General features: G+C 56.6%; 1 protein-coding gene across 3 annotated transcripts; it reads left to right on the top strand.

The window, feature by feature from the left end:
* Nucleotides 1–191: 191 nt before the first annotated feature.
* GRAMD2A (GRAM domain containing 2A) lies at nucleotides 192–11,891 on the top strand. 3 transcript variants are annotated; one of them, XM_018913716.3, is made up of 13 exons: nucleotides 192–261; nucleotides 885–1,211; nucleotides 3,598–3,711; nucleotides 4,418–4,475; nucleotides 5,787–5,859; nucleotides 5,941–6,044; nucleotides 6,619–6,717; nucleotides 7,629–7,700; nucleotides 8,550–8,612; nucleotides 9,668–9,824; nucleotides 10,089–10,188; nucleotides 10,282–10,389; nucleotides 10,847–11,891. In XM_018913716.3, exons 3-13 carry the CDS (start codon nucleotides 3,608–3,610, stop codon nucleotides 10,848–10,850), a joined length of 942 nt encoding a protein of 313 aa, XP_018769261.1. In that variant the 5' UTR covers nucleotides 192–261; nucleotides 885–1,211; nucleotides 3,598–3,607; the 3' UTR covers nucleotides 10,851–11,891. The 3 variants fall into 3 exon arrangements, with proteins under 3 accessions (XP_018769261.1, XP_009088058.1, XP_050834432.1); XM_009089810.4 differs by having other exon boundaries at nucleotides 3,573–3,711; XM_050978475.1 differs by lacking the exon at nucleotides 10,847–11,891 and having other exon boundaries at nucleotides 10,282–10,393.
* The last annotated feature ends 180 nt before the right edge of the window (nucleotides 11,892–12,071 follow it).

Genomic DNA, 12,071 nt, shown 5'->3' with positions numbered 1-12,071 from the left:
TCCCTTTAAGGGCGGGACCCCGCCAGGCTCCGGCCCTCACGGCGGTGGGCGGGGCCTGTGGGGGCGGGATGAGGCACTCAGTGTGGCGGAGGCGGGACTGGGCGGAGGGAGCCAATGGGCGGAAGAAAGGGGGCGGGGCTCGGTAGTGTGCGGCCAATGGGCGGGGTGGAAGACGACGGGCGGCCAATGGGCGGGCGCCGTGGCGGCGCGAGGAGGCCGGGGCGCGCGGGGCATGACGGCGGCGCGCGGGGCCGCGCGCAGGTAGCAGGGGGGCTCGGGGGGCTCCGGGACTGCGGGGGGGACCCGGCACTGAGGGGGTTGGGACCGGGAAGGGCCTCGGGGCCGGAGGGTGCCGGGGCCACGTCCTTCCCCCCGCCGCCGCGGAGCCGGTGTTGGCCCTCGGCCTGTCCCGGCCAGCGGCGCCGCGCTGAGGGGAGCGCGGAAACACCGATACCCCCTCGCCCATTCCCTGAAGAGACGGGCCGGACCGGGCCGGGCGTGCCGGGGAGAAGTTCCGCCGCTCAGCGCCGGCGACCCGCCGGCTTCGCCTGAGGGGCTCTGAGTGCCGGCGAGGATGGGATCTGCGCCGGGGCTGCCCCGGGCGCGGCCCTGGCGGTGGTCGAGACCCACAGTCCCACCGTGTCCCGCACAGCCCCGCAGGTCGAGAGTCGCCTCCCTCCGTGCTCTCTCCGTGCCGCCGGGCGCTCGGAGCGGCTGCCGGTGAGATGAGACCATCTGACCTGCGGGCATCCCGAGACCCGGGTCTCGGCTCTGTTCCCGCCGTGACCCCCTGGTTCCCGGGGCGGGGAACACCGGGGACATCGCGGGAGAGACGCGCGGGGCTCCCTCCGGCCTTGACGTCGCGCCTCATTCTCTCCTGCCAGCGCCGCTCGGCTCCGGCCGTTCCTCTCCAGCATCCCGGGGTGGCTCCGCTCCAGCTCCGACACGCGGGACTGAAATGACCTTGGACGCCGGGACCAAGGGCAGCTCGCCGAATCCCGCCCGGGCTCGCTCGGGCCGCGGCCGCCCGCCCGCCGGTGCCTCCCTCCGCCTCTGAGCCTCCTGGGGTTGACGGGGAGGCGGGATCCCCGCCCGGCTCGCTCCGGCCTCCGCCGCGCGTTTCTCCGGCAGCGGGGAAGGGATCCAGCGAAAATCGCTCGCCGACGGAGGGGCTCGCGCCGGACCTTTTCCAGGCTGGATCCCAGCTCCGCGTAAGAGAAGGGAGACGCCGATCCCGTGGGAGGGAGAAGCACCGGATTCCGCCTGGCAAAACCTGGGGGTTCAGGGAGCCGGTGTGGGCAGGGAGGGGGTGTTGGGAATGGGCAAAGGGGCATCAGTTTGCTGGATTGTTTTCACTTTGCTGGGAACTTCTACGCCAACCCTCTCTGCCTCCTCTAAGGAGCGCTGAACTCCGACTGGTTTTGTTCCACTTGTATTTTGGGACACTCGGGATGGTGAGTTTACCTCAGGAGCAGCTTGGTGCTGAACAAATTCTTTGAGGAGGGTGACAGTATGAGCTGCTAGAAAGTGTTTTCCTCACTGTGCTGGCACTGGAAGCACCTCTTGGAAGGGAAACCTCCCTGTGCCTGGAGTCTAGCCTTACCCTGTGCTCCCGAACTCTGGATACGTGTTATCCCTGATGCATCTAGGAGCCAGGATGGAGCAAGATCTGGACGGAGGAGATAAAGCAGCTCCTGCCATGTCCCTGCTGGAGCTGAGAATGCTCCTCACAGCCCCCAGACTCCCCTGGAGTATCCCACTGCCAGCACTGTGTCCAGGAGTTGTCCCTGATGGTGGCCATGAGAGGGAGAGGAAAAAAGGATGCAGCACTTCCAAGTGCTTTCCAGCCTGTGTTTTTTTCTAATTTTAGGGGATTTCTGTGTGTTTGGTGACCTCGGAGGGGTTCTGATGGCTTTGCTGTCCCCGATCCCTGTGTGGTGCCCCTTGGTGTCAGCGCTGGTTGGGGATAAATCCGCTCACCCGGATTAAGCAGTGCAGGCGCTTGCAGATTTAAGGGATGACGTGAGGGAAGCCAGAGAGTGCTGAGCTCTGGACAAGGAGGCTTCAGAGCGGGTCAGAGCCCCTTTTCAGCATGGGAGAAGGGTAGATGAAGGCTTTGGTGCCTCCATGATAGGAGTTTCAGCCTCAGGGCAGGATGGCATCCCCTGGCAGAGGATGTCTGAGGAGTCAGGTAGGGAAAACACCTTTTGGTGCTATGCCAGGGGATGTTATTTTGGTACTTCTTGTTATTTGGTGCTTCTTGTCAGTAAGGTCTCCTTTTCCTTCCTGACACATCCTTTGACCTGAGCTCCTAAAAGCCCACAACCTCAGTGTATCCATCCCATCCCTGCAGTGCTCAGACTCCAGGGCTATGCAGGCAGGTCTTTGCCAACAGTGGCCGTGGGGATCCAGGAGCTATTTCCCAGCCTGTTTCCAACCACATGGCACCAGTGACTTCTGTTTGGTTTTGTGCCCCCACGTATGTGTTACTTGTTGTGGGAGCATTCCCTGTGCCTCCAGCTGGGAGTCAGATGGGCTCCATTGCACCTGGAGTGTTTTGGTCAGGGCTCTGAGGCTGTGGGGATGTGGGAGCTCACACAGCTTCAGCTCTCAGCCTGTTCGGGCTGGGATCCAGCAGATGGGATCCAGCACCCCTATCCTGGCTCCTCCCGAGTTGGGGGGATTATTTCCATGGATTTTTCTCAGATGAGCCCCTTGGAGTAGGAGCAGGATGTGTCTAGGGAGGTACAGGTGGTGAAGGAGCTGCTCTCAGAGTATAGGAAGTTTGGTTGGCTCCTCGGCCTGGGCTCTGCCGCAGTGCCACGGCATCATCACAGGCACCGGGATGCGCTCCAGCTCTGCGCCTGTCCCGCCTGCTGGCGCTCATCCTGTCCTGCCGCCACCCCACCTGCTCTGCCATCACCCCCTGCCTAGTGAGCTGAGTGCTTTCCCTGGAATAATTTCCTCTCCATGGGTCTGTGGCTGTTTGCTGGCTCTGCCTTGCCACCTGGGATCGTGCACTGCTTGGCTGCCAGTGCCGCAGCAATATCCGGTTGTGATTTGCCGAGGGTGGAAGTGTCACCTTTATGGCCTGCCAGGTGATAACCTGCCTGTGGCGCTGGGCCCGTGTTTACTTTGGCTGCTGTGGCTGATAAGCACCTCTGATAACGTTCCCAATGGTAAATAACTTGCTTTAAGGTGCCTGGTGATGGCTCTGCCCTGGGAAGATGGTGTTTGCCAACCAAGAGGAGCAGACCCTGTCTGAAATCCATCCCCCTGAGGAGTTTTGTAGATCTCTGGTTTTTCCCATCCCAACCTCTAGCCCTTAAGGAGAAGAGTCTCTGCTTTGGAGGGTGTTATCTCAGGGAGCCACAGTAATTTGGCTGCTCTGTTCTGAGCTCTGGGGAGTCCCTGGCAGAAAAATGACTTTTATTTTTTTTTATCTCCACATGACTTGAGAAATGGCAGAAATATTCTTGCTGTCCTTGAGCAGCAGATTCTGACGTCTCTGTGCAGGCTGGGATTGAAAGGAACAGATTTACAGCTCCAGACCCCTTTTCCCCTTTCCCTAGGGGGCTGACGGGTGTCTCCTTGCAGTGCCACGCCGATGCATGAGAAGGCAGCTCCCCTGAAGAGCCCCGAGCCCAGGCACGGTCGTGAGAAGCTGGAGCTGTCCCACAAGCAGAAGAGTTTGGATTCCCTCGACAGCAGGTGAGGAGCAGCTTCCCAGGGTCTGCCTGCAGTTGAGTTTCCATCCTCCTGTGGCATTCCTGCTGCCTTTGAGCCCTGAATACTGCTTGCCAGCTGGGGCAGGGCACAGGGGGCACCCAACTTTGTTTTCTCCCTGAAATATTGTGGGTATAAAAGTAGGGAAGTGAAAGGGTTTGGGGAAGAGGATGCAATTCCTGCTGCTGAGGCTGTTGGTAGGATATTGCTCTCTCCATGGTTTGTCCTTGCTTCTGTCCGTGGGATGGACATGGATGGATGTCCCTGTGCATGGCCAAAGCTAAGTCCACCCTCCTGCTCAGGCACATTCCCAAATTCCTGCCTCTGCTTTCCCTTGGGAATCCTTGCCCCAGCTGCCAAATCTGCACATTTCCAGCTCCCAGCCTGTCCTAAGCTGCTGCCAGGTCAGCTCTGGGCTCCTTCCCCCAGGGCTGGGGTGTGTGTGAAGTACCTTGGTCCTGGTGCCTTCACTGGCTCTCATCAGAGATCAGCCCTCAACAGCCAGTACTGAGCCTCAGCAATGCCCAATGCCACGATAAATCATGGAGACACCCAAAATGTGGCTTCCTGGGGGTCTCTCTTCAGTCCTGTACATTTTTCTATGTCTCATATCACAGCACACATGTTTTAGGGAGTGGGTGAGAGACCTGTGGCTCTTTGCTTACCTGGTGATTATCATTTTTCCTTCCAGCCTCCGCCTGAATGAAGCCCTCAAGGATGAGGACATCAAGAAATGCCACCGGGAAGTGGTAAGCCTTTGGCTTTGGGAATGACCAGGCTGGAGTGTTGTAGCCTGTTGCCCCAGGAGGAGCCTACCTGGGGTCTCAGGTGTGAGCTGTAGGAGCTAGAGACAGCTTCTGATGTGGGGCAGAGCTTCCTGCATTTAATTTCAGGAGACCTGGTGATGATTTTGTGTGGCCTGTGCTCTGCTTTGCAAACGCTTCCAGGATTTTCCATCCAGAGCAAAGGAGAAAGTGGAAATGTTGACTGAGAGCAGTTAAATTTCTGTCCATTTGAAACTTTTTGCTTGTTCAAATCATGCCCAAACTAGATGGTTTTGGTCCATCTACAGATAAGAGATGCTCTGGAAGAAGAAGGAGTGACAGGAAGTGGCACTTTGCCTTTTCCCATGAAGAAAATGGAGGAGAAAACCATTTTTTGATTTCCTCAGAGGCATATGGGAGAGTGACAGGGCCAGCAGTGGATTTGTGCTAGGACCAGGGGGTAATGCCCTCTGTGTTCTCCTGGAATGCTCCCACTGGCACCCCCACCATCCCGGCATCCCTCTGGGAGGTGTCTGAGCCAACTGCAGGTGCTGCTGCGCCTTGATCCTCTTAGGGCCCAGCTCATCCGGTGACAAGGTGTGCAGAGCAAAGGTGACCTTGTACCTGTGGTCAGGAGAGCTCTGCCTGCGTGGCTGCCACAAACCAGCCTTGCTGTGCCAGCCTTCTCTGCATCCTGGCAAAGCAGCTCCTCCCCACCGCGGGACAGCCGTATCCCATGGGAGCATCCCGAGGGCAGGGGGCACAAAGCTGCCTTACAGGACCAGTTGAGCAGATTTATAGAAGGCATTGAAGTGCTTTGGAGCTTTACCTTGGCTGCAGGAGTGTTTCAGGGCCGACCTGCCGAGCTTCCCGCCGCGGCTGCCGGCAGGCTTTGAAGCGGCGCCGGGAATATAAATAGCTGGATGGCGCGGCGCGATGGGCGCAAAGCAAGTGTTGTCACCGTGTCCCGGATAAGGGAAGAGGAGGAGGAGAGAAACCGCTGGGCAAAATAAACTGCCTGCAGATGAGCCTGGCAGAAAAGCTGCTCCTCACCAGGGCTCAGCAGCCCCTGTAGCTATTAATGGAAATGTTAAGCTGGGAGGATGGCACAGCCTTCGCCGGGTGCTGGATCATCCAACCTTCCTCTAATCCGTCGGGGCTCCTGTTCCCAGCCCGGTGGGACCCCCCTGCGCCGGTCCCGGGTGCGGGCAGAGGGAGGTTTTCTTGCAGGAGAGGGATTTTTGGGTCTCCTTATCGGCAAGGTCACCGGATAACTTTGCTCTGCTTTGCTTTCAGGCTGCTAGCAAGTACAACTCCCAGTACCACAAGCTGTTCAAGGACATCCCGACGGAGGAGAGCGTGCTGAAAGGTGGGTGGCAGGGTGAGGGATGGGCATGGAGGCGGCAGGATCTGGCACAGGGATTGCCACGGTTCTTTCTCTGCCTTGCAGTTTGCTCCTGCGCGCTCCAGAGAGACATCCTCATCCAGGGAAGGCTTTACATCTCCCCCAACTGGCTCTGCTTCTACGCAAACCTTTTTGGGAAGGACATTAAGGTAATGTGGGCACCAGCCCACCCTGGTCCCTCAGGGCTTTTACCCGCAGCTCATCCCCTCCTGCACCCAAACACCACCAAAATCCCCAACAAAAACCTCCAATAGGAAGGGGAGCACGGCCGTGCCTCCCTCTCTGATGACCTGTGGCATCAGCCTGGGGATACCAAAGACTGGTTTGGTTTAAAAATCCCTGATGCAAAACCTCCTTCCAGCCGCAATGGCGCTTGAAGGAAGATCAAAGGTTTTAGGGGGGGCGAGATTTGAATGTCTCTTGGCTTTTCTTCTTGATTTACAATATGATGTTTCCCCATTAGTCTTGTGGCTGACGGGGATCTTGGGCAGAGACGACTTCCTTTAAAACTGGGCTGAAGGACTGAATTATTTATATGTGATGCTTTAAACAAATACCTGAAGGAAGCTCGAGGTTTCAGCAAAGTTACCCTGCCAAAAATAACATCCTGCCTTATTTTTCCATCCCTCCCTGGGCTTGCACGGGGGGCTCATCTGGTGGGTCTTAGGGAGGCTGGCTGGATGATGCTTGTGCTGTGTCCATCCTGGTGTTCCTGCCCTGCAGGTGGTGATCCCAGTGGTGTCTGTACAGCTGATAAAGAAGCACAAGACGGCTCGGCTGCTGCCCAACGGCCTGGCCATCACCACCACTGCCAGCAGAAAGGTAACACCAACACACAGCAGATGCCCAGGTCCAAACTGGATGTGGTTTGAGAGCAGTGAACAAAGCGATTCCCATCCCTGGTTAGGAAGTGAGAGTTGCTCTCTGTGCTGGTTGCCAGCCAGGGCAAACACCACAGCTTTGCTTTTGTTCCTGAATTTCACTTTGTTCCCTGGACGAAGCAAAGCCCAAGTGAAACTCGGCCGAGCCTGACAAATCCCTGCCAGGCTCACGTAAAACCTTTAAACTCCTTAAACACAAGCAGGGAAAGGGTTTGGGCTGGCATTCAGCCAGAGCTGGTGGAAAACTTGGATACAGGGCTACATTTCCAGCTTTTAAATCCTGTTGGCTGCAGTGAGCTGATGTAGTGTGTCCAAGTCCTCGCCTGCCCAGGTGCTGCTGCCAGCACTGTGTGTTGCCTGTCCCTGCCAGGGAGGGAGTTGTTCCTGCGGAATGTTGGGAGGCAGTTATTCCTGTGGAATTTGGGAGGTGGGTTTTAGCAGGGAGTGGCACAGGGCAGGATTTGGGCATTCAAAGCCACGTGTGGCTGCCCTGCACATCACCCAGGGGCTCTGTGTCAGGCATGGTGAGAGTGGCCCTGTGTCCCTTCCATCCCTGTGGATGTTTTCTGTAGGTCCTGGCCCCATTTGCTGCTGTGTCCCTCTGGGTTGAGCATGTAGGAAAGCTGTAGGAACAGCAGCTGAGCAAGACTGGCCCCAAAAAAATCTGGTTCAGGTTTTAGCAGGCTGCAAAAATAACAGCAGGGAAGCTCCTCAGGGAAATGCCTGTGGGGGAGACGTGGCTCCTGAAAACGGGGAGATTCAAGGGCATGATGTCTGCCTGTCCCTGCCTGGGGAGAACTGGACTCAGGATGGGGGGAATCTCTCCCAACAGCTCACCTCTTTCTGTTGCAGTACATCTTTGTATCCCTCATCTCTCGTGACAGCGTCTATGATGTCCTGAGGAGAGTCTGCACCCACCTGCAGGTACCCCCACTCTGTGTCCCACCAAGCGTCCATGGCCCTGAGACTCTGCACCTCCCTTTGGGCTGAGCACAGCTCTTCATCACTGCCTCCAAGGCTTTGGACTGCTCCCAAAGCCCTCTCCAACTCCCAGCATCCTCACTCCTCAGCAAGGGATGGGGAGAGGGGCAGGAGCCATGCCTTGGGCACGTCCTGACCCTGTGGGCTTTTCTGGGTCATGGATGAGGCAGAGCTCTGAGTTTCTGCTCTCTCTCAGGGCGTGGGTATGAATTATTTATAATCTGGTGGTAATACTAGTTCTGCCACTCTGCACATTGATGCCTTTTGCCCAGATCTAAAGTTTTAAGGGGAGGAAGAATGGTACAAAGTTAAAAAAGAATTTAACTTAAGTGGGGGAAGATGTTCATCAGCCCTTGAGCTGGAGAGGATGACTGTGGGGACCTCTTCTCCCTGACTTTGGAGCACGTGGGAAGCTGTACAGGAGCCCTGCCTTGCCCAGGAGGGTGTGTGCCAGCTGTGCCAAGGCAATGATTTGGATGATTCAGCCCTGTTGCCAAACTGGGGGACTTAATCTTTGAAATGTGCTGGGCTCTGCCCACATGTAACCTTCTTTTTTTTGCTCCCTGATGTTTTATCCTGTCCATGGAAGCCCTTGGCTCAACCATGGCCCCACCAGGTTTTTGTGATGAGAAGCACTGATGCAGTGTCCTTTTCTCATGCCCTAAAACAGATTATAAGTTCTAGCAGCTGCTCTTCATAGTCTCAGCAGAGCAGCCCAAAATCCATTTTGTGGCTGAGGCTGAAGCAGGGAGAGCTGGCACTGTAATGCCCCATCCTTTCCTCCCCATCTAGGTTTCCAGTAAGAAGAGCTTGAGTCTGAAGGAGCTGTCAGAGGAGCCGGACTCTGTGTCACTGGTGAGGGTCAGGGCAGCTCTGGGAGAGGAGAGACCCCCCTGACCTCATGCTGTGGGTGGGGAGGGCTCACCTGGTGCCTTTGGTGGGTTTGACACTGTCTCGTGGCTGCTCAGAGAGTCGGGAGAGAGCTGGTTCTGTTGGTGCCATCAAAGGGTGCAGGGATGCGTTGCCATCACAGTTTGTCCTCTGGGACCCTCATCCCTGACTTGGCAGGAGCAGATGGGTCAAGAGGACTGGCTGAGCACAGCCACTGACTCTGTTTATAGACAGAACAACTTCAGAGTGATGTGGCAAATGCCACCACTCTGCTCCCTGATGGCTGATACTGTTCCCAGCTGGGAATGTGGATAACAGGCTGGGAATGTGGTTGAGTTACCCAAAAATCTGCAGGATGAGTAGGATGATGGGAGAGGGAAGGACCTGCTGAACCATGGCATGATCCAGAGAACGTGGAGGTCAAATCCTGCACTTTTGGAGCAGGGTGTCTTCCATGGCTGCTGGTCCTGAGCCTTGGGCTGGGTGCAGGAGGTGACAGTTGGGGTGCACCAGAGGGTGACAGGTGGGATGTCACCCATGGTCTGGTGACATCCCAGGGGTTAAAGATTCATTTCAAGGGCTGAATTGGGAGTGACCCAGGCTGATCTGGCAGCATCTCCTGGTGCTTTGGTGGGATGCAGCCCCTGGGCAGCTCCAGCCCTGAGAACTCTCCATTGGGGGAGCCCCTCTCTGTGCCAGCTGCCACCCTGTTTGATTGTTGTCTTTTTGGGTCACTTTTTGCCCTATTTGGGGCATGCTGGAGAATTCCATGGAACTGCCCTGAGCTTCAAGGGTGGAGGAGGCAGCAGCTGGTATTTGGGGCAGGTGTTGGGTTCATGGGCAGGTCCTTCTTTGCTAGTAGGAACCTGCATTCCCATGGAGCCATCATGGAAGACCAGCTCTCCCTCAGGACGATGTGCTGGTGCTCCATGTACTGTAAGGTTTGAGTTTGAATCTGGCCCCACCATATCCGTGGCACTGCTGGTTTCATTCATGGCTCACCAGGACTGTTCCCACAGGAGGTGATTGTCCCCGAGGGCAAGTGGAGGAAGGTGTCACCTACCTCACTGTCACTGTCACTGCCAGATGCCAACTACCAGTGCATCCACAGGACCTCTGTCAGCAGCCTGAGCACCAAGGAGAGCTCCTTCACTTCTGAGGAGCCACTGGTTTCAGGTGAGGGGCATGGGTTTGTGCCCTGCTCCACGTGGGTGAAAACCTCCATGGAAGTGTGTTCATCCATCTGCTGCTCTCCTGCAGGGGAATTCTGCCTTGCAGATTAACCTGGGAGTCAGCAATGGAGTCCTGGGGATGGGCAGGGGTCTCCTGGCTGCAGGGTCTGAGCCCATAAGGGAGGAATATTTGTTGTTTCCTGGTTGCTGGAGGAGCAGGAGCATCAGCCAAGTGTGGCTGTGACACTGACTCTGGGTTTGCTTTCAGAAAGTGCAATAAATACCGAGGAGGAGCTGGAGGTGGAGCAGAGCTGTGTGGCAGAGCTGAGACCCTCTGACTACCAGCTCCTGAAGATTTTCATTGTGCTGTAAGTGTGCCAAGGGCACAGGGAAGCTGGGGGGACACTGGGAATGTCAGTCTCAGTCTCAACTGGGTGTTTGGCTTCTTCCTCTGCTGCCAGCATCTGTCTCCTGGTCGTGTCCTCCTCGTACCTGGCATTCCGCATCTTCCGTCTGGAGCAGCAGCTCTGCTCTCTGAACCGGGATTACCTCTCCCGCGGGCACAGGAGGTGAGGGACCCTCAAGGACATTTTGGGACATACAGTGGAGGGACATGAGTGCAGGACTTGAGGGAATGTGGGTGCAAAGAGGAATGGCTCCACTCTGTGATGTGTCTAAGGAATGCTTTGTCCCTTATCTGGCCAGTGACAGAACCCACGGTGCCATCTCCAGACCAGAGGTGATCCTATCAACTGCTGGTTTGAGTGATTGGGAAGCTCTGCTGTCCCTGAGACTCCAGAGCTTGGGAAGAGGTTTCTTCATAGGTTTGGGGCTGGTTCTCCAGTTGTAGGAAGCACCAGGACATTTCTTTGAAGCTGGGCTGTTCCTGGGGAGTAAGGCTGTAGGCATCAGCATGGGATGGAGAGGAGGGGAATCTCCTTGGGCTGAGGACATCAGAAGGCACTGGGATGGGATATGGAGCCTCTGCAGTTACTCATCCCATCTTACCCCACTCCCTGCTTGCAGGTGACCATTCCTCAGGTGCTGGCTGAAGATGGACACTGAGGTGGTGGCACCCTGCCCACGGATCCCGGTGCTGTGTCCTCCCAACCGTGGCTGTTACATTTGGTCCGGCTTTCCCTCGGCTGGTAAAATGGGACCAAGTATTTTCTCTCTTCCTTTGGGCACTTGCTCCTGGTGGGACTTTCCAGCCAGGTTCTGGCCGCCAGTGCCAACTCCCCATCCCACTGGAAACCTGTTTTCTCCCTGGGACACTGCTGTGCTGTAGCACCGGACAATGGCTCGGGGCTGCCGAGCACTTGGACCTTCCCTTAGGACTTGCTGCTAAGATGGATGCTGGTTTTTATTTCAGGCTTGGTATTTTCTTGTTAAAAGATGACCATGGGCTCACCAGGAACCCCCAGAAATGTGGATGAGTTGCCACTGCTGCTCTGGGAGAGCCCACCTGTTTGTCCCTGTCTCAGTATCCCTGGAGGAATGGTCCTGAACACAGGGATTTGTAGGGATGGGGAGAAAGGTCCCACCCGCCCTGTGGGTGTCATTTATCCCACACACAAGGGTGGGGGTACAAGCCAGGGCTGCCCAGCCCTTCTCTCCTAGAGCACTGGGCTCAGAGAGGTGTGTGTGTGTGTGTGCATCCCTTGCAAAGCACTTTAAGGTCCCCCAGACCAGGTGTCCTCGCTGGGGTTCACACCTGGCCCAGATGAACTTTGTTAGTCCTGCTCACCCCATGAGGACGCTGGAAAGGAGCCCATGGCTGGCCCTGGGGAATGTCCCGGAGTGCAGTGTCTGTGCCCTGGCTCGTGTTAACCTTGTAACCACATGGATCTGAGTGCTGCAGGATTTGTCTTACAGGATTTGTCCCACAGCCCCCTGGGAGCACCCTGGGGTGGCTAGTGGTACAAGTGTGATTCCTTTCTTTCCTTTTTTTTTTGGGAACTACAAGTGCTGACGGGGCCAAATCCCGGCGCCCTGGGGAAGAGCTCACTGCTCACTCCGGGCTTGGAACGGCTTTTAAATGGAATTACAATAAACCCAGGATTTTCTAGCACATCACTCTCTCTTACCAGCATCCTCTGCAACGGTGCCGGGCTGTGAGCCCCAAACCCGGGCACCCCAAAATCTGTGCTGTCCCAGTGTCCCTTCAGGATGTGAGAGACATGGGGACAGCCTGTCCTCTCATGGGGACAAGGGGACAGGGATGCTCCCGACGCAGGGGCCAAGGACGTTA

This window comes from Serinus canaria, chromosome 10, assembly GCF_022539315.1.
Source record: "Serinus canaria isolate serCan28SL12 chromosome 10, serCan2020, whole genome shotgun sequence".
NCBI lineage: Eukaryota > Metazoa > Chordata > Aves > Passeriformes > Fringillidae > Serinus > Serinus canaria.
The sequence above is the reverse complement of the archived record's forward strand: the minus strand, read 5'-3'. Positions and strand labels throughout refer to the sequence as shown.